Source organism: Tamandua tetradactyla, chromosome 5 (genome assembly GCF_023851605.1).
Source record: "Tamandua tetradactyla isolate mTamTet1 chromosome 5, mTamTet1.pri, whole genome shotgun sequence".
Classification (NCBI taxonomy): Eukaryota; Metazoa; Chordata; class Mammalia; order Pilosa; family Myrmecophagidae; genus Tamandua; species Tamandua tetradactyla.
Window position 1 is genome coordinate 125885670 of NC_135331.1, and position 23193 is coordinate 125908862.

Sequence of the window (23193 nt, forward strand, 5' to 3'; positions counted from 1 at the left end):
CCTAGAGATTTTTCAGGGTTTGAGGCTTAATTATAAATCTAAATGATTTTCAAAATATATTTTTCAGGATTTCATTGCATTTTCTGCTTATCCTATACTATAAATGCAGTTATTATTTCATCAGCAGTCACTTCTGATGTCAACTTGATGATCTCTTGATGTGAAAATCCTTAGCTAGTGTATCTCTAAAATGCCCATCTATTGTAAAAACGATGCCAAAACATCAGTGGGAACGGAGTCCTACAGAATTTATGCTTCCTTTCTGAAACCATTTGATTTAAAATTTATACAATCATGTTATTTCTATTTTAGGTTTAAAGTATTTTAGAAGTAAAATAACTTCTTTCACCTTTAAAGCATGAATCATTGCACAGTCCTGAAAGTTATGGCTCTACAGCTCTCTATACAGTTGAAAGACTATATATTTAGGGTTGTGAAATTGCATCCATTTATTCTACAAAGACTTATTGACCATCTACCATGTGCTAATGACTGTTACAGGCATTTAGTTTATAGTGGTTAAAACAAAACAAAGCAACAAGCAGATACAGACAGGGTTTGTGCTTTCAATAACTTACACTCTAGTGGATATGGGAAGCAGCAGTGGTTAATAGGCAATTCAATAAATAGACAAAACAATCTCAGTTTACTGAGAGGCGCTGTAAAAGGAATAAATGGGTAATGTGATCGTGATTTGGAAGGAAGAGTTGTTACTCTGGTTAACAAGGTCCAGGAAGATGACTCTGAGCAGATTACATTAGCTGAGAAGGAACTAGCCATGTGAGGATCAGGGCAAGAGCTTTCCAAGAAGTAAGAACAGGGCATGCAAAGGGCCTGGGGTAGGGGGCAAGCTTGATTTATTCAATAAATACAAAAGAGCTAGGAGAAAAGTAGTGCCAGAAGTGGTTTCAGTGCTGAGCAGCTTTATCACATAGGGCTTTATAGAAGTGGTAGCAAGTGGGAATACATAGGAAGGAAAATAATCAACTGGTCACACCCCCCATTTATAAGTCCTCCAGAGTGTGTTTTTGTGATTAGATTTTTTTTGGTGTTGAAATCACTATACCTATTGGTTCAAGTAAGTTTTTCTGGAAGTAAGTTCATTTTAGCTCATTTTTAGTCTTCAAGTAGACAGGGAGTTTTGTTTGTGTAGACAAAGCCTTGGTTGTAGCCCATTTAATTACAGCCTTGACTGAAACTACTGGATGCCATATTTTTCATTAAAGATGGAGAATGCCATCAAATATGTCAATCTTTTCTTGTTCCCCATTGCTAGATCTGATGCTTCTTTCCTGATAGCCCACAGGTTGGGTCAGATGAAAAATAATAGCCAAGAAAATTCATGTCCTCAAATCGCCATGAAGCTAATGTCCGACTGCAATTGTACTTCGTTATCCATCAACCTTCATGACTTCTACCTCCAGTTTTATTTACTATGCACTGACCACTCAAGTGCAAAGTCATTGTTTTTAGCATATTCCAAGGCGCACCTCTAAAACAAGTTAGTCCCCCAAAATTCATTTAGGATTGCTGAAAAAAAGTGCATGATTAAAGCAAAATATTTGATTTCTTGTTAAAACACCCTGCATGTGACTGTATGTATTTTAAGGCTCATCGTGTCTCAGTGAGATTCCAAGTCATATTCTCAGCACCCCTTCTAGAAGTCTTGAACTGATCAGGGCTTTGTCATGTTTCTCGGTTTTCCTTTCAGTAAAGAAACTCTGTAACCTCTATCAAATGCCTAAAGGCCATGTATTGCAATGGCACCTTTAGAGAAAATGAACCAAACCATTTATTTGAGTTCAAGGGAAGAATAATTTCATTTCTTAATAAAAACAAGATGACTACCTCAGATTTTAAAATACAGACACATAAGACCTACAAAATGTAGACATTATCGGTTAATCATTTTTGTTGCGACTTGTCTCCTACTGGGGCCATGCTTCCAGACAAAACAGCTGTTGCCAACATTGCTAAAATTCTAGTGTCACCTTGTGTGGCCGCAGAATACATAGCTATGCATGTGAGGCAGCTGGAGGTATCAGGCTGAGATTTTGAAAACAAGCACTTGGGTTTGATTTCCTAATTACTTATCTTTTTCTCTTCCTTTACATGTCAGCAGTGACAGTGAAACATTAGTCACTTTTTGACTTCCTAAGTTCTTTTTTATTAATTGTGGCTACACTCAGGTGAAAAGGATTTTATTTCCTTATGGCCACTGACTACTTTTTCCTTCTTGCATCATGTTCTTGAAACTGACTATTAAAATTAATTAGGAGTGTAAGGATAGTTCAGTGGTAGAATTCCCACCTGCCATGTGGGAGACCCGGGTTCGATTCGCAGCTCATGAACTTCCCAAACAAACAGACAAAGAAACCAGCAAAAACGAACAAAATTCAACGAATGGTGCTGTAACAATGGGATACTCACATGGAAAAAGAATGAAATGTGACCCCATCGTACAGCATACAAAAAAAAGATTAATATATTGACATGCAATACTTACAACAATGATGGGACAGAATAATTGAAATTCTTCGTATATGGGTCCCAAACTTATAACTAATTGGGTCAATATATGGATTGATGGATTAAGCACCATTTCTTTGTGCTTATTAACTAAGATTTTAAAAAATTGGATTGGCCTTTGAAAAGATATCCAGAAGAGGAGACTTGTTTTTTTGAATAATCTTATAGTTTGTATTTGGTGATAGCATTTCCATATAGTATTTAATCATTCACCTGTACAATTCTGTGAGGTTGAAAAGATAGTGTTAACTTCATTTTAACAACAACAATAAAAACTCTGAGCCCTGGAAAATTGTGGCCTTAGCCATAGCTATGATCCCTTCACAATAAGTACATTCTGGTAGGAAACTATTTTCGTCATAGAGAAGGAAATTTGTTAGAAAATAAGACCTGAAGGGGCTTCAGCTATATCTATAACAGTTTCTTTAAAAAGTGAAAAGATCCAAAGCAAACATGGCAAATTTTTAGGATTTGACATCATTGGATGTGAATTCATGAGGGTTTATCACATTATTTTTTATTCTTTTCAGCATGCTGAAATATTTCATAATTTATTTTAAGAAACAAAAAAACTCTCTTATGGGATTAGCAAAGGTTGATATCACTAATTATTTTTTCACCAGCCTTGAGTATCAGTCTCTTCTCTTCTGCCTGAAGTCCTTTGAAGAATGGGGCTAGGTGTTTTAAAAATCAACTCATCGGGGTACAAGGGTAGTTCAGTGGTAGAATTCTCACCTGCCAGGAGCAAGACCCGGGTTCAATTCCTGGTCCATGTACTTCCCAAACAAACAAGCAAAACAAACAACAACAACAAAAATTTTTCAATATATGGTGCTACAATAACGGGATACTCACATGGAAAAAGAATGAACTGTGACTCCACCATACAGCATACAAAAAAAAAAATCAACTCATCAATTTTATTTTATTTTTTTAATTTTTTTATTTTTTCAATGGGTAGGCACCAAGAATCGAATCTGGGTCTCTGGCATGGCAGGTGAGAATTCTGCCACTGAGCCACTGTCGTACCGCCCCATCAATTTTATTTATTTGCTTATTTATTTAATGTATTTGTGTTTAGAACTTCTCTTAGTGCACTCTTTGTAACAACAGGGTTTGAACCAAGAATTGTCACTTGTAGCTTTATCATTAGTACAACTTATAGATCAGAGTGAAAGCCTGATGGCACATATTTGCTTTGAAAGTGAAGGCTACAATCATCCCAAAATAAAACTTGCATATTGTTCATCTTATTTTTTTCCAGAGCTGTCCCAAACATCCCCAGCTATTTGAATTTTACATATACTCTTGGCCTGTCTGTAACTTGGCAATGTGAAAGCACATGCTACCAGTTTGTTATTTTAAGTAAGCAACAATTTTCCTTAGAAATCTCATTTTCTTTGCACATGAAGTGTTGTCATTCTATGCATAGTTTTAAAGAGACTGGATGTTATTCCTTAATTGCTGCAGAAGCATTGATAGGGGCAAGCCTCCTGTGGGGTCTATGTAAGCCTACTTTTCTACGGACTTGGGTGGCATCTTGAGAAATTCCTAAAGACACACAAGGGGGTTGGGGCGCAATTGTTTCCAAGGTATAGTTTTTTGTTCATGGCGATCTTTTGGGGACACCACTGGATACAAATCATTTGTTTCATGCATCCTCATTTTCACTAGTTTCTATGTCCCTGTGGCTTTTGTCATATTGTGCTGGGTCAATGATATTACTTCCATGGGGTGGCTGGCAAGACACTAAAGATTCCTGCCGCTCTTTATATTGCAGGAAGCTGATAAATAATATTTTTCTTTTTGCAGGACATACTGGGGAGAGATGAGTATGAAAAATTTTGTGGATGGATAGGCAGAATGGCAGCATTAGGGGAGGCATCATTTTTTTATCTGACCAACATTCCATGAAAATCATTTTTAAAATGTCCTACTCTATCAATAATGCAGTGGGCTTTATGCCAATTTGACTGGTTTGTTTTATGGTATCTGAAAATAAGAGGCACCTTTTAAAAATGAGTTTTTCTGCCTTTGGAAAATAAAGTGTTAAAAACCTATGAGCTTCATAGCATAATTTAGAAAATCAGCTTTTATGAAATGGGTTAATTATACCCATTGAGTGTGTTCACTGTCACAGTCTCATCCTCCCACTCCTGTTCCAAAATGACAAGTGAAACCAGGGACTGTGCAATTTTGGAAAACAATCAGGTCACATATTGAGTATTTTGCTTATTCACACAACCATAAACTGCCTATGCTTGAGTTCCCTCAATTACACAGCTCAAGTATGCAGACCAGAAGCAGACAAGCCCAGCTCAAGTGAGCACTTCCCTGGAATACACAGAGGAACAAGTCTGAAAAATGTCCAGAGTGGCAGATGTGAAAAATTCTCATTCAAGATCCAGAAGCAGCCTTGGCTGCAGTTCCTCACTTGTTAATGGCACTGCTTCTGAACTTCTGAACCAGGGACACTGGCAATATCTTAGACTGAGACACTTAGGAGCTATAGATCTTTCGAAGTATGATGCAGGTATATGCCACCATAAGGGAAAAAAACTGATGGAGACAAGAGAAGATGATACATCATGGTACTGATCAGAGTTTCCAGAGATTCTCCAAGAAGATGCATATGGCCATTGGCTTCCAACAAAACAGTGTTACCTTTTCTCAGGAAAAGTCTCCAAAAGATGTCCTTGACCAATACCAGACGGTTGTATTACTTAAATCCTTCAGATTCCAAAATGCTGATACACAAATTCTCTCCTCCACGAGAACAAGGGCACTATATCATATCAGAGGGATATTTCCTTTTCTCTACCAAGTGTGACAACTTTCCCACAACTGTTCTCCACTGCAATTTCACGCTCATACGAGTTTCTGTTCATCAAAATCATCCCCAAGCAATATTGCTCTTTTGGTTAGCTAATCTTTTCCCCACCCCCCTCTGACCATTTATATTTATCTTTTTCATCCATCATCTCATAAATTCTAAGGCTTTTTACCCTGCCTTTTATGTCATTTGAACTTCAAAAGTTATTTATGATGCTGGTTAGGATTGTTGATTTCCTTCCTTTCCCCTTCTAGACTAACTTCTCTCACAATTTCTCTGTTTTTGTGTGGTCTCTCTCCCTTACCCATATCATCCTCCATTTCAGTCAGTTCTCTGGACCTCTTCTTGCCATTCAAATCTTTGAAAATATTTATCTATGCCATGTCCCAGAGCTCCTCATTAAGGGGCCCTGTGATCTCTTACCTTTGAGGGTTCTGCTTGATTATTTTAACCAGCTTTAAGATTATTGATTTTTTAGTTTTATTATCTGTTATCCCTCCGACTAGGAGAAGATATAAGGGAAGAGTTAAAAGGTCAAGGGCTGGGCGGGCCACTGTGGCTTAGCAGGCAGCGTTCTCGCTTGCCATGCCGGAGACCTGGGTTCAATTCCTGGTGCCTGCCCAGGCAAAAAAAAAAAGACAAAGACTGAGAAGCAGAACCAACAGGAGATATCTGTAAATTTGAGATTTATAAAAGTGTCTCACTCAACCATGGGGATGCAAGAGTCCAGCATCAGTGGGGCAGTCTGTGAGGCTGGCAGCTCCAATGGGGTGTCTCAGTGAGCTCCACAGGAGGGGCTCACTGAGTGAAAATTCTCTCTTCTCCTTTAAAGTCTCCAACTGACTGGATCAAATCCAATTGATTGGACTATTTCATATGCGGGAGACGTGCCTTTAGTTGATTATAGATGTAATCGGTCACAAATGCAGTCAACTGACTGATGATTTAATGAACCAGCCTTCTGGTTTATCCACCAGCCTCAAAATATCCTTGTAGTAACAGGACAGTGCTTGCCTGACCAGAAAATTGGGTACCAACACCTGGCCAAGTTGACATCTGAACCCAACCATCACACCCATTTTTTAGTTGTTTCTATTTTTGTCATTGAGTTGTACAAGTTCTTTATAAATTCTACATATTAAATCCTTATCAGTTATTTAAAAAAAAAAAAAGATTCAGTGCTGTGGGGTGAGACAGACCTGAGTTGTAACCTAGTATGGTTGTAGTTGGGTGACCTTGGCTTAAGTATTTAACCTTTTTTGTGTATAAAATGAGGTTAGTGCCTACCTCATTCGAGTTGCTGTAAGAAGTAAATGCAATGATATGTTTGCCACACTTTTTTTACATTCAAAGAGTAGCTATTGTCATTTATTAATATCATTGCTCTTTGTGCTGGTTTGAAAGGATTTATGTACCCTAGGAAAGCCATGATTTAATCCTAAGCAATCTCGTGAGAACAACTGTTTCTCTTAATCCCTCTTCAGTGCTATAGGGTGGAAACTTGATTGAGTTATCTCCATGGAGATGTGACTCAATCAACATGGGTAATAACTTGATTAGATAGAGATGTGTCTTCACCCATTCCATGTGGCTCTTGATTAGTTTACTGGAATCCTATAACAGAGGAAACATTTTGGAGAAAGTTGGAGATTCAGAGAGAGCAGAGCAGAACGACATAGCCACAAGAAGCAGAGTGTCCAACAGCCAGCGACCTTTGGAGATGAAGAAGGAAAGCACCTCCCAGGCAGCTTCATGAAACAGGAAGCCAAGAGAGAAGGTAGCAGATGACACCATGTTCACCACATGCCCTTCCAGCCAAGAGAGAAACCCTGACTGTGTTCACCATGTGCCTTTCCACTTGAGAGGGAAACCCTGAACTTCATCGGCCTTCTTGAATCAAGGTATCTTTCCCTGGATGCCTTAGATTGGACATTTCTATAGACTTGGTTTAATTGGGATATTTTCTCGACCTTAGAACTGTGAACTAGCAACTTATTAAATTCCCCTTTTTAAAAGCCATTCCATTTCTGGTGTATTGCATTCTGGCAGCTAGCAAACTAGAGCATCATTTATGAACCTATTTAATCATTCTCTAATGTCTTTTAGAGGCTCATTATATTTTACTTTCTCTTAATCCAGGATTTAATCCAGACCCTACTATTTCCATGGCAAAAAAGTTGATAATCTTTGTAATTCTTTGATTATCATCTACATGTAATTCGTTCTTCTGCTTTGCTCTCTTCCTATTTTTTTGTTTGTTCAGGTCCCTATAGAGAAACTTCATCTGTCTAAGAAAGTAGGCCTAAATATATGCAAAAAAGAAACCACTTGAAAACATCTACTTAAGGATGAGGACACTGAATTTCATGACTGTTTCTTTGTGTATTGGCCAAGGAAATAAAGCATATCCTTCCAATTAGAATGAAATGAGTTTTCCCTGAGTTTACCACATTTAACTTCCCACCTCTTAGAATCAAATTTAATCTGAAGACTCAGCTCAAGAGTAGTAGCTCCATTTCCTAAAGTCCCATGCCACAGTGTCAGAGCCCTCAGCGTGAATGTAAGGTATGGAAAGAAATAGGCTGCAGGGTCTTTAGCCCCCCTTTCTGTAATCCTTTCCTCTCTTGATGCTATCTTCTCCTATCGCTACTCCACAAGTCCTGTTCTTTGTTCTTCTCTTTATTTGTCCCAACTTGCTCTCAGAAAATAGTAATGAACAAATCACATGAATATATTAGCGTGGAACAACTCTTGGACTTGGTTCTACATTTGTTTGTTGTGTGATTTGCTGACGTATATCTCAGTTTTTCCATCCGTCGAATGGACAATATAATAATTCCACCTCACTTAGTTGTTACGAGAATCAAATAATAATGTGCTTTGTGATAATGTTCTCCTGACATCCAAAAAAATATATAAAAGCATTTTTAAATTTTCCTGAGCTGTATATAGGAAGCATTTCTGTTACCACTCCCAGGAACATTTGCATCTGCATCAGGTTTTATAACCAAGATTTGAACTACTAATAAAACCAAAAACCAAATAGTTAAATCTTTGTACATGGAGTTTTAGGTATAAGCAGGAGATTGGAGGAGATATTTTGAAGAAAAGGAACTCCTTGACAGGAACCTGTAATTTTTACCTAATTAGTTCTGTTTGGCCACTGGTGTGTGGGCCCATTATTATAAAGTGGCTCCTCCATCACCAATTTTAAATGCAGCCGTGATTCAAAATATAAGAATTTCAGGTATCTGTGTTATGAAGTGTAAACATAATATAAAAACTCATGGAATCTTCCCTTGGCTAGAGGAATTATATTTGGTAATTTGAGAATCTCCAGTAATTTTGTGTTTTGAGGGGAGGGAGGACAAGGAAGGGCCATCCTTGATTGCGAAAAATTTGAAGCAGAAGTATTCCCAGAAAAATAATAAATTATTAGATTACAGCTTTTAATTTACATGGTTAAATCTCAAGAGACACTGAAAAGAAATTCCATTTAGAGCAAATATTTAAGACAACTAATCTGTGCTTAAAAGAAAAAGAAATTGATTTCCCAAATATTTTCTATCTAAAGAGAACTATTGATTTTTCTCTCCATAAAGGTATAACTTTATAAATTGTAATTCTGTTCAAAAATCCATCCATGAGAAATCTTTTGCTTTACCGGAGCTTACTACAACATTGTTTTCAATTAACTAGCCAGATTCTTAGATCAATCAAATCTGTTCACACTGTCTACTGTGAGTTTGGAGGTAGCAAGACCTCTATTCTGTTTGATTCCAGTTTCTAACCCTGGCTTTCCCCCACAAAATTCTTCTTTAAAAAGCAATTATTGGGCAGTGCGACGGTAGCTCAGTGGCAGAATTTTCGCTTGCCATACTGGAGACTTGGGTTTGATCCCCGGTGCCTGCCCATGTAAAAAAAAAAAAAGCAATTATTGTAGGGTGCACAAGTGGTTCAGTGGTAGAATGCTCACCTTCCATGCGGGAGACCCGGGTTCAATTCCCAGACCATGCACCAAAAAAAAAAAATTATTGTATTGAATTCAGCAAACATTTGGAAGTGAGTGGCTACTATGTACCAAATCCTGTGCTTTGATGAGATAAAAAATATTGAAATGCCTTGTCTTCAAGGAGTTTTCATTCCACCTGGGAAGTCAGACGTATACTTAAGCCACTATAATCAGCGTAAATGCTCTTTACTGAGTTATAGATGATGTGCTATAGACAGAAACATATATGAGAGTAAAACTCATTCTGATATTAGCATCTCCAACTATTACTGTATATTGAAATATGTTTCATTTTATCATTTCTATGTCTGAGTTTCGGCTTCTTAATGATTTTAATACCATTGGGAAAATAATTAATGATCTCTACCTTTTCTACTAGCCATTAGAACATCGGGAACTTTTCTTGAAAATTAGTCCAACTGCCTTTCCAATAACTAAATTTCTTCCTATTTTTATAACAAAACTACCTTTAGCATATTTTGCAGAGAGTTGATTTATATAGCTTTCTTCACAAACTTTTTTTTTTTTTGTATTTCACATAGGTTGTTTCTGAAGTTAATTGGAAACCCATAGGGCCAGAAGACAGTTGTGCATTACCTGAAAATACATATATTTGCGAATCCTGAAAGGAGCTCCTAATAGGAGATTGAAAAGCTTTGGTACATAGAAATACATGGCGTCCAGATGGCTCAAGGATGCTTGGTCAGCAGCATTATAAAAAAGTAAAGGCTGCTTTTAAGGAGAGAGGAGATAGGAAAATAGTTCAGGAGAAAGGATCAGAGAGTGAACAGTGCAGTTGACTGAAGAACCATGGAAATCTTGATTTCAAATTGTCTAGGCTGTGCTAGAGCTGAATGAAAAGACTTGAGGCCTGCCTTACATGCAGAGCTTACAGCAAAGACCAGCAAGAAGAAAGATACAATATAGTTCTTAGAACTAAAGTCAAGGAGACAGGTGACCTGGATGAAAAGTGAAAGTGCACCCAAATCCAGAACCAATGAAGTGTGGTTTTAACAAATAAATCTCTTAAACTTTGGGTATCTGTAGTTAAAAGTGAAATCTACTTAAGGGATGATAATGCCACAGCTCATCATTTTCACTCTGTGCATATGACAACTCAGATGACAGACATCATGGTAATCGTTTTCCACCTCTAGTAAGATTTTAGCCAAAAACTTCCAGAAATGGTGCTCAAAATATTCCAAAGATTGTGCACTCCCCTCATTGATTGTAGCTCTAGCTCACCTTACTACCCCAGGTATGGTTCTTTCTAGTAGAAAACAGCACCAGGATCTCTACCCACACTAAGTTTATAGACCTCTCAGATAATTATTCATCAGTTCAGTTGAGTTCTGAATAGATGTGTCTCCCTAGAGTTCGTGGGCATCTTAAAACTGGTCTATATTTTTACTCATTGCATTAACCCTAATGTCCTATGCATGCAGAGTAAAGCAGAGCTTTATAAAAGGCAGAGATTTTATAGCTATTATTTCTATATAGCTGTTATTTTTATGTTGTGGGTCACTGTTATGAGCAAGATATTGGGACATGTTTCCTTTCCATAAACCTTCAGCCATTTTTCCTAGCATTCCTAGTAGAGCTGTTGAGAGAATTAACCAAGGCTGATGTGCTCTCTGTGGCTGGCCTCTCTTTCCCACTCAGCCTAGTAATGCAAGCATCTTTGTGACAGGTCCTTACAAATGCAAACCTCAGAGAAAATTATCTCTTACTTGCTCTGCAGTATCCACTAAAACAAGGAGACCCCAGGAGACCTGTTACTTAACCACAAATCTTCAACTTTTCCTTCCTCAGAGTTGATCGACAGTCTACAAGACTGACAGCTTTTGCTAAACTTAAACCTTCCCCAGCCCTGCTTTGTACCAGAATAGAAAAATAGCAAGGTTACTTTTGGGAATAGAAGCTACCAATGCTAAAACTTTAGGATCTATATTGTATTTTTAACAGTAAAGTAAGAGGTGCTGTAGACATTCATATGCATAGAATTTATCTGTGGTCACTATAGCCCACACAGATCAAGGTTGTATCTTTCTGACAGTTTCAGAACAACCTTCATTACACTGACAAATTAGTGTAAAGATGGACTTCCAAGGACTCTGTGCTGACATCTCCTTTCAGCCTCTATAGGATTCTTTCAGTCAATACTGAGTCCTTTGGGAGAGTTTGTGTAAACTTTTGTCTTCGGGATAGACTGTTAGCTTTAAAAGCCATTACTTTAGACTTGGAATCTGTGGTACCCAATTCTATCCCAGTAATTGAATGAGTGAAAGAAAATGTCATCATCAAAACAGTAGAGCCTTAAACTTCAGATTGAGCACATGTTAAGCTGCTTTGAGGATATGGCTTTTTATGGCAAGCACAGAACATATGAAAATGTACAGGTAACCCTTGTGGGTTTATTAATCTTGTGAGTATCTGAATAATAATGCTCAAACTTTTTTCTTGGCAGGAGTCTCTGTGCAGCGAGCTGCGATCTGACCATTGTTTTATAGAGATGCACACATTAAGCTACCCACGTTCTCTCCCCTGACCCCCAATAGTGTGCCCAGCAGCAAGATGGAATTTTGGATAGGGAATATATTCTGTGTTTTAGGAAAACAGCTATATTCTGAGAGCAGATAGCCAGTCTGCAAAGGACCAGGCCCTATTTACACCAAATTCTTCAAGAATTATCACCATCATATTGTTTCTACTATACTCTGTTAAATCTCATCCACACTGCTGCCTGTGCCATGCAACCCTTATCACAGTTTGCTTTCCTTTTTCTTTCTCCTTACTGCCTCTGGGAACCCAAGACTCCCACTTGGTATAAGCCAGACCACCCACTCTCCAAACTTTTGCAAACAAAGATAGAGCTCACTTTTAGCATAGTTATGAATTGGGAGGGATTTTTTTGAAATATTCAGGCATTATATCCCTTCCATGGGTTGAGAAACAGCATGGTGATAGATGAGAGATGAGAGTATTATAGAGGGGGCTCTCTTAGCTACACAGTAGAGCTACGTGTGAAGGCTAAGTGCTTATTTCCTTTTCTCATGCACCAAGCACAGCACATGATCACATGAAGTGCCAAGTATAAGCTTTGTGATTTTTTTTCAATTTCAACATGTTCAGAAGAATAAGGTAGAGTGATCACCCAGTATTCTCTAAGGCACACACATCAGTGTGATATCAAATTACTGTAAAATGATTTTATACTGAGAATTTTCAACCCTGCCTTTAAGTTAAAGTAATGTGGCAGAGTCGATGAGAGCTGACTTTGGGTCCAGGCTGCCTGTATTAAATATTAGCCCTGTCACTTACCAGTGTTGTGAACCTGGGCCAGTAAACAATTCTTGACTCTCAGTTTCATTATCTTTGAATTGGAAATAATAATAGTACATACTTTATGGTTTATTGTAGGAATTAAATGAGTAATCCATATTAAACCCCTGGTATAATGTCTGACACACAAGTAATAGCTGTTTGTTACAATTATTGTTATTTGACTGATTCTTCTGCTTTCCTTGAGAGACTGTATTATTAATTATTCTGCTATATTTCAGAGACTTAATTATTAAGACTCTCACTTTTAAATTAGATAAATATGGATGGAATTAAATTTAGCCACTACATTACTATTCTTTGCTGTAATAGGCCTTATCATCAATACACATTCATCAAATGTCTCCTGTGCATAGACCCTGTGTTATCTATTAATGCTTCTGTATACAGTGACTATAATTTATCCTTGACTCATTATATATTTGCAGAAAGATCAATGCATACGGAATCTCACTCTCCTTCTGAGTTTCAGGAATGAACTCTTAATTTGCGTCATCTTGGCTAGAAACCTGGTGCACTTTTCCCAACTCAACAATTGCTTTCCTCATTATCTCATCTAACTGACCTAGAATACTTTACTTTCTACAAGCTGGTAGAAAAAAAACATGAAAAATATGTAATGCCATGAGCATTCTTTTCTGACATTACTTTGTTTTTATTGTAGCGATGTAACTGCATCATTTGTCTTTCTAATCTTAGTCAGCTCCATTACTTGTGAGGCCTATTATTTTCTCAAGAGTTATGCCGAACTGCTTCAAATCATCCGTCACTACATTCTGGTGTCCTCTATGTTTAGTAGCACAGTGCAAACAATTTCGTATCGGAAAATATCTTTAGTCACAAGTTGCTCATAAGAAACATGTGTCATAAATTAATCAACATTGAATTCCTGAAGTGCTACCTGTATCAGTCAGTATGGCTGGTGATTTACCTTAATTTTTTTTTCACTTTCCAAAGCTTTCATCCCTTTTTAAAAAAATAATCTTTGCATAATGGTGATGTTCAATTTGCTCTATAATACTCCTTCTGTGTCTTACCTTCTGTGGTAAAATGTAAACAATTTTGCCTCAAATAATATCCCTCTCTCCCTAGCTTTCAATGTCTAAATAAATTATCCAATTTTTTTTTCTGAGATAGACAAATATATCTTGGCTTGAACAACTGGATTTAAAATAATTCTTTGCTTTGTAATTTCTTACGGTCCTTTCTCCAAAATGTCTGCAATCTCTAAAACACTTGAAAAATCCTTCTCTTTTTCCCTTCTTCCAGAAGCTTTAAATACAAATGTCACTACTTCTTTTCTATCCACCTATTCTAGTTTACTAGCTGCCGGAATGCAATATACCAGAAATGGAATGGCTTTTAAAAAGGGGAATTTAATAAATTGCAAGTTGACAGTTTTTAGGTCATGGAAATGTCCCAATTAAAGCAAGTCTATAAAATGTCCAATCTAAGGCATCCAGAGAAAGGTATCTTGATTCAAGAAGGCCAATGAAGTTCAGGGTTTCTCTCTCAAGTGGAAAGGCACATGGTGAACACGGCAGCATCTGTTAGCTTCCTCTCCAGCTCCCCAGGAGGCATTTTCCTTCTTCATCTCCAAAGGTCGCTGGCTGGTGGACTCTCTGCGTGGTGGTTCTGCAGTGTTCTCTGCTCTCTCAGAATCTCTTGCTTTCTTTAAAATGTTTGTTTTATAGGATTCCAGTAAACTAATCAAGACCCACCTAAATGGGTGGAGACAAGTAATAGGCCTATTCCTAATCCACTTTAACAACCACTCTTGAATGAGTCACATCTCCAGGGAGATCATTTAATTACAGTTTCAAACATACAGTGCTGAGTAGGGAGTAGAAGAAACAGCTGCCTTTACCAAATCGGATTAGGATTAAAACATCACTTTTTTAGTGTCCATACATCCTTTCAAACCAGCACACCACCCAAAATTTAACAGAGTGCTTAGTGAATATTTCCATGTCAACTAAAAATACCACATTTAAATGTCCTGTCTGTGGTATTATAGTAGATGTCTTTTTCTTTCAGCCATTTTCATACAGCTCATTCAGAAGAGTGAAGCAATAGGAAAAGAAATGTTTATTCCCTTACTCTAACTTAACACCTGGGGGGCACCCATTTAATGATGCATAAGTATCATAAGCGAGAATCATAAGTGAGAAATAGCAAAAATAAACTGGAGCTACAACTTCTTCCCTGAAGGAGCTTGATGAGTTAATTCCTTTTAATAAATAATATATTGATGGTTGACCTTCTGGTAAAATGTTATATATTCCCTTCTATGCCCTCTTTTTGCATTCATGCAGGATTTAAACTAGAAATACCTTTAGAAACTTGATGATACATTAACATTTAAGTAATTCTCAATTAAATAAAATATTTGATTAAACAGATTTCTTTTTCTTAATAGTAAGATTTCAGTATCATCGAATATACTATTTAATTACATATTGTTTTTGGAAATGTTACATGTTTGCTTTTGATTGTCTCTAACCCAGGGCCCTCCTGGAATACAAGGAGTACAACAGACTTTTGGTGGATATTATAACAAGGTATAGCTTTTTTTCTTTTCATATCTTATATACACAGAGATTTTATGTGGCGGTGTTTTTGAAAAAATAAACATTAATTCCTAACTGCTCAGACTGGGATACATGATCACATATATGTAACATCTTTCCATACTGAAACTTTGTTTCAAAAAACATTATTTTGCTCAGCATCTGTTTAAAACCAGGTTTTTATCTTTACAAAAACAAAAACAAAATTTAGTTCAAAGTTTGCTACTGCCAAAACTTGTATTCTACCATTGATCATGTTAAGTACCTAGTTTCTCTGAGGGCAGGAAAAGATTATCTACCACTCGGAAGCTCAGAGTAGCATAATAGGTTGATATATATTTTACCGAAATCAATAAGTACTATACCAAAATCTTAAGCAACTGTGTACATTCCATGGGACAAAAATAGAAATCCCCCACCTTTTGGAAAGGAACCATTTTTAACTTTGTCCAAGGTTAATTAACCACACAAGTAGAATGCTGGCATGGAAGTATCTGAGTGGGCAAAAGACAATGTAGTTTTGCTCCAGTATCTCCAAAGAAGCACAACAAAGTGAGAAAAATGGATTTTGGCAAAAAAGTAATACTTGAAGATGTAAGTGGGATCATTGATTGGTTCAGCATTCAATAGCAAATATTTGGGGTCTGACCACTTCATGCAGAGCTCTGTTCTGTGCGAGCCACTCTGTCGCTCATATACATAATAGCTTATTAATGGATACATTTCGGTGAGTAATTATGCCTCTACATGCAAACAAAAGCGGAGATATTCCCCTTTAAGTCTTTAATCAAAAGTGTTGAAAGCTTAGTATACTTCCTAAGTAATCCTATCTTAAATTTTCTCACTTACTTATAGACTTTCTAAGGAGTGTTATATTAAGAAGAATGTTTGGGCTATGTTGTATTATTCTGTAATAAACATCTTCTGAATAGATCTATACGAGCCTTTTCAAAACATTAGGGGTGGGCAGAAGTCGGAAAAAAGTAACCCAAAGCATATCTAAATTTAATCAATTAAAATGCCGTGCTTTGGGTAATGACATTTACCATATTGCAAAATAGGATTAATTTTAAAGCTTCAAAATAATGAGAATGAGTTGGCTCTGATGTCATAGTGTCAGCTGAAAACTTAAAGAACACACTGTATTATTATATCCCTTAGTATAAAATTCACCAAGTTGCTACTCAGCTACTTAAATATTTGCTATTCCTTGCAAAGCTTTTAGAGCTTATATCTGGACTGGCCTTCCAACGGTACTTGTATACATAGTTTATCTTGCAGACAAGTCAGTATTCCCTCAAATGAGGATATATGGAGCATTTGTATTTTAGAGTCTAAAGTTGATAATGTAAATGTTTAAACTTTAAGGTTACATTTCTGGTCTAGGGTTGCCCAGAGCAGCCAAATGGAGAGTCCTGCTAGTTGCAAACCAGTCCTTTGAATTTAGTGCTTAACTCAACTAAGACTAACTCCTGCTATGCTATCTTTATTGCCATTACAGAATTTGGGCTCACAGATATTTAATACAGATGTGCTCTGATTGTTACTTTAGAGCTGGAGCAAAACTGGATGAAGAGAAGAAATCATAGCTTTCTCCTCAAATGATGCGCACTAACCATAAAGCACCAGAAGGCCTTAGACACATCTAGGAATTAATGGAAGATAACTTGACAAAAACTTTTCTCTGTTTTCCTTCTGAGAATACATAGAGCTATTTCCACTTAGGTCCAATCACAATGGATGGGGGAGGAAAGTCCACCTTCCCAGTACCTACACTGACCAATGCTTCCAGCATATAACCACCTCCTCCTCACCCTCAACTACTCAAAGGAAGGAGCCACAGGTTCCACAATGAGCAAGATGCATGTTTTCATTTGGCAAGGTCCCCACACAACCATCACCATCTGTTTTTGAATACTGAGGTTGTTTCATTTTGCAATTCATTGCATGCCTGATGGCCTGGCTACAGCAAATGAGCACGGAGAAGAGCAAACCTAAGAGAAACTTCCCTGAAAATTAAATAATGTGGCATGTATTGAGATATAAAAAGTGACATTCCAAGGTTAAAATGATCTTCCCTGTTAAATTGACATTGATTTATGTGATGGCTGCAGTGGAGCCCTGGACCTCAGCTCCTCAGCTCCTGGCAGCTCTGGTAGTCATGCAAATTTTGCTGAAGCAGCTACCAATGGGAGGGAAGGATACCCTAGCAGAAACTCTCCTAATCTTTCCTTCCCCTTTCTAAACTAAAGGAGCCTATTGTTCTTCCTCCAACCAGGAGTCTCTATTTGCCCTTTGGCTCCTACACAGGAGCTGATTTTTTCCCCTACAATTTTCCTTCTGTCACCCAGAGGCAGAAGCTCAGGCAAAAGAAGCCTTCTCTCCTCACTGCACAAATCAAAAGAGAGAGGGGATGGGGGTGGAGCATGCAGCGAGGAAATGAGGAATATACAGGGAGGAGGACTGCAGTCTGGAAAATTATATAAGTGTATTTCTGTGTATGTTTGCATGCCCACTTGGGGATGGAAAGAATAAAAGAAAATTTCCCTCTCCATCACAAAAATAATTTGCAGAACAGCTGCTCCCTTTCTGCAAGATTGTTAGCAAAGAAACAACAATGCTGAGCATATTCTTCCCCTTAAGGAAAATCTGCTCATGATCCAGCAAACTGCTCTTCATTGTCTCTAGCTCTGGGGATTTTAATAAAAATTTGATCGGCTCTGTCAACTTCAAAAGCCATTAAATCCAGAGGCCCTTACAACACTCTAGATGGGGAAGAAATATGTGGAGGCCAAGTACTGATAGATTTTGCATTTGATATTGTTTTAAACATCCACATTGAAAATGTAGAGTTATGTTATGTCACCAGACTCAGTGCAATTTGTAGAGACTCAGTCTCAGCCATTGGAGATTGATAACGTGCCTCCTGTCAACCAATTCTAGTATACACTTCTCTAAATTGTTGTTCAAAACAAAACATTTACCAGCAAAATAATCTATTTTCACCCTCAAGTGTCAAATCATAACTTCATTTCAACATTTACATTCCATAACGGGCCGAAAAACTTTATCCAAAATCACATATTCAAGGTCTTTCCAAGCAGCAACTTAAATCCAGTTGTAGCACATAAAGCAAAGACTTCCTTCAAGAGAGACACTAAAGACAACCCATCTGGACCCTGATGACTTAGAAATAAAATATAAGTCCTAACCTTGTATCTCTCCCTCACTGTGCCCCCAGGACACACCAGTTTTGGGGAACATCATGGGCTTAAGTACAAAGACATAAAGATATTTGGTTCTTGATTTTATTACAGAGAAACCCCAAAACTCTCATGGGTCCCCCACTTTCCCTTCATGATCCACCACACTTGGAGCTGCTGAAAATGTTTTCCTTCAAATAACTGAGAGGTTGGACTTAGAGCCAGCCCTAGGTCTCATTTTCAAGTGAGCATAGCCCTCTCAGGCTTCATATGACAACCTGGGTTGCTCGAGGCACTGTCCACTCCCCCAACCACGGCATCTCCGATGCCCTTTAGGTTGTCCTGGGCACACAACTGCGTATCCAAACCAAGGCGTGATGCCAGAATATGCCCTCACCAGAGGCTCTTTGGGTGCTCTTCTGCTCTTGTAATCCCAGGGTATGGGACCTCTTAATCTAAAGACCACCTCTTGGCAATTCATTGCTTTAATCAAAGCACATTCCAGCTTCCCCAAAATGTCCTTGCATAAGCACAGCCAGGGAGAAGTGCTTAGGGGGCATGATTGGCTCCATGCCCAAATGTCTAGTATCTTTCAGAAAATGCTGAAGGTTTATGTTTCTGTACAAATTACATGCAAGAAACTTGCCACTTTGTAAATTGTTGGTTCTTTATGTATATGTGTACGTGTCTTGAGTTTCATGCCTTGTTTTCAAACATGTCTCTATAACAATTTATTTGAAAGTACAATTTTTATATTCAATTTTAGGCATCTCATATCACACTTTAGAAGAAAAATAAGAGAACATCCAGTACAAGAACAATATGAGACAGCAGCTATAAACTACTTATTTTTAATTGGAGTAACATGAATAACATGCAAGAGACATTAAAAATGTCAAACTATAGCAATAGTGATCTGAATGAGTGCCTCTGTGTTCTCTTGTTTAAACCTCTCTATACCTTTTTTCTACCATGTATTTTTACATGTATTTGTGCATGTATTTTTAAACAGAAAAAAAAGTTTAATGGGAAAAATTAGAATCAATAATAAAGTATTGATTGTTCAACAAGTATTTATTGAGTGCTTCCCAAGTGTCAGGTAACATGCTAGGGATTTAATTCCAGGTTATTATGGAACTTGAATTCTTATGCAAAAGAAAGTTACTTAAAAACAAACCCATAAAAATAAAAATTTAATTCTTTATATTATAAGTATTATGAAGGAAAAATGCAATGTCCAGTGAGAAAGAATGAGAGTGGAACCTGTCTGGGAGAAGAAGGCTTCCTTCAAACATTTTATAAAGCAAGAACTGGGGGATGAACAGGAACTGTCCAAAGAGTGAGCTAGATGTTGAGAAGGGAAGGATCTTGGTCAGATGAGCAGGTGAGAGAATGCCATTGCAGCAGGAACTTCTGAGGGAGAAGAAGAGTGGCCAAGATGATGCTGGAAAGGAAAGCAAATCCGTATCAAGCAGGATCTTAGGGCAGTTTAAGATTCTGAAGGAGCAAGGTCAGGATGTCTTTTAAAGACTTCATTCTGCTCTCATATAGAGAATGCATGTGTGGGACAAGCAAGATTGACTTACAGCGCTAGTTAGGAAGCTTTTGTAATGCCCTTGGCAAGACATGGTAGTCTGCCCTGAATTTAAGGCAAGTAGTGGGAAGAGAAGAAGTTTTGGGTAGACAGAGTCAACCAGACTGGATGGTTGAATGGCTGTGAGGGATGGGGAAGAATATCAGACTGAAGAAGGGAGAGTTTTGTGGAAGGAAAAGGATGAATTTCAGGTTTTCTTTCTTTTTTTTACTTTTTTCATTTGTGGAATGGAACCACTTCTCATTTCAATAAGTCAAACTGCAGAGATGCATTGGGAAGAAGTTAATTATCATTCTCCCACTTCCAGGGCTAACCAATGTTAAGTGTGATGTAATTCTCACATCTTTCATTCTCTTATGTGTGTAATTGTTATATTTTTAGTTCTATTTTGAACTTGTTGAATGTGAATTGCTTGTAGAATTTACGTGTGAATACATCCAGTACAAATTTAGATATATGAGTCTAAATTTCAGAAAGAAAGTATGTGCTGAATATAATTAGCCTGTTTTTGTATAGATAATACCTAAGTCATGGAGATAGATAAGGGTGCCTGGGAGAAAATATTGAGTCACAAGAGATGAGATCTTGGACAGAGTCCTAACCTTTAACAAACAGGTGGAGGAGGAGGAGGCAGAGCTTCCAGAGAGATAGGAAGAGATCAGAATAGTGAGGTTTCATTCAGAAAGTGGCAAGTACAGCCAAGAAGTCAATTAATGAAGAATCCATTAGACTGAGACACAAGTCAATTATTAATAACATTTGAGAATTATATCAGTAGTGAAGCCAAAGCCAAATTGCTATTAGTTAAGAAATAAATGGGAGATGAGTTTTGGACACAGAAACTACTGGCTGCACTTTGAAAACACTGTCCATGAACAGGAAGGGAGAGAATGGCTTGAGGGAAAGTGAGCCCAAGGTACTGTGTGTTTGGTTTGTTTTAAGTTTGAAGAGGCTAGAATAGATTAAAAAGGTAGAGGGAAGTTAAAGATATAGGCCAATTTTACCTACACTTTAATTTTAGCAAAGTGGCCAATTTTGCTTAATAGCAATAGGTAATGTTAATAACTAAAATTTCCTAAGAAAACAGAGGACATGGGATTCTGAGCACATATGAATGAAATGGCCAATGACAAGAGGAGAGACAATTCATTTACTAGAACCAAGTATGCACACAGGTGAGTTTGTAGATTTGGTGGCAGGAATTTGAAGGGTGCTTGTCTGAGAATTTGTATCTTTTTAGAGAATAACAAGTGAGGTCATCTACTAAGGGGAAGTGGAGTCCGATTTAACTGTCTAAGGACAATAAAGAAGATTTGAGAGTGAGGAGAGTAGGTTGGCCAGAGAAACACAGTGCAATTTCTCACCAATACTGAGAGATCTTCTGAGGTTGCAGTTATGAATTTGGAGTATTGACAGTTTGCCCAGAGATATGATGTTTTCTCGGTCATGATCATCTGGGAAGAGCTGGGGTGGGGAAGTGGGGCTCAGAAGATTAATGGGTCTCCAAAGTTGAGGTTTTCAGGAATATTTAGCAGAAGGTAAGAGAGGCAAAAATATTTGCAAAAGCAATTAAATGGTATCCATAGAAAGCTATGTACTATTATCGAACTACCCATGTTTTTAACGTAAGAATGCATTAAAAAAAAAGTGAAGGTTTGTGTATTTATTTGTCTTATTTTCCCAAACTTGGTGAACATAGAGCAGATGACCTTAAAGGTGAAAAGATAATCAGAATTTTTCAAGTAATTAAAAAATCTAGTATTTTATACTGATTTGCACATTCACATGTCACGGGCAGCCCCATCATGACAGTGGGGTTCTGACCCTGGAGAGGTTGTCCAGCCTGAAATATACAAGAGCCTTTCCCTTCCCCCTAACCAGGCAGCAGTGTTGGAATCTGCTGCAGAGGCGGCTCCTCAGTGAAGACATAGGAGTAGCAGTTGGTTACAATGAAGGGAACAAATCAAGGGAAAATAGCTGTAATAAGGTAATCAGGACACAAATGGAATCAGGACACAAATTTTGGTTTACAATGAGGTGTTTTATGAATCTGTGTGGGTGGCAAAACCAATCTTGAAGACCCTTTTGGCAAAATGCCTTAGATTATTTAAGGGTCTTCTTAAGTATCCAGTCCAAAGCTGTCATTGGAGCATTTTTGCTGGGACTTTATAATGCAGAGTAGTGGTTTAACCAAATAATTATTTCAAAACAGTTTTAAAATTAAAATGCTGTTGAACTTCCATAGCATTCCCATTATCATCATTAGCAAGTTTAATTATATCAGCTGTGAAGATGACAGATTCACTTGCCCAATCAAAATGATATTTCACCCTTGTTTGATTCTGAAATTGTGATGACCTTGGATTCAGTGTGAATGTGCTATTGTCAGAAAAAACAATGCACATTAACATTACAGATTGAAATGAGTGGGTTTGAAAATACTCTAAGGAAATGTGGCTTGGGAACGCTACCTTCATTCATTCACCCAGTAAAAATTCTCTTGATTGAGGGCAAGAAATTATGCCCTTTAAATGCAAGAAATTATGACTTCTGTGCCTTATAAATCAGTGCAACCAATCTATTTAAAAAAATCATACATCCGTCACCAGGAAATACTGCTAAAAGATAATCTTAACAGAAACTATGAGCATCATATAAATTGACCGTTGAAAATGAAATTTTCTGCAAATAAAAAACAATCCTGACATTCTTAAAAAGACATGCAAAAAATTGACCTCACGTTATTTCCTGTAACTGAATAGCTTAAGAAATTGTCCACCACCATAACGAACGCATTGCATTTTAAGCAATTACTACTGGGCATGTGCAGGCCAAGGGAAAGAAAAAGAAAAGAAAGCCAAAAAAAATGTCACATAGGACAGCTGAACAAAGAAGAGAGTTGTGACACTTTTAAAGTATTTAAATGGTGATTCAGTTCTTGAAACAAAACAGCTGGCCTCTGTTTTCACTAATGTTCATTAGGAAACATGTTACTTAGGAATTCTTAAGACCTCAATTATAAGAAATTTGATTCTGCAAAACAGGTGTTTTTCAAATTCTAAGGTCCTTTTCTATTGCTCAAATCTTTTCTAATTGCTTCAGAATCTTAA

At 37.4% G+C, this 23193-nt stretch overlaps 1 protein-coding gene across 1 annotated transcript in view; it reads left to right on the forward strand.

The window, feature by feature from the left end:
- Positions 1-23193, forward strand: part of COL19A1 (collagen type XIX alpha 1 chain) — a 365439-nt gene that overhangs the window by 269432 nt on the left and 72814 nt on the right. Inside the window, exons 17-18 of the mRNA XM_077162192.1 lie at positions 15224-15277; positions 17697-17705. Of these exons, the coding sequence (XP_077018307.1) occupies positions 15224-15277; positions 17697-17705 (63 nt within the window). The remainder of the gene's footprint in view (positions 1-15223; positions 15278-17696; positions 17706-23193) is intronic.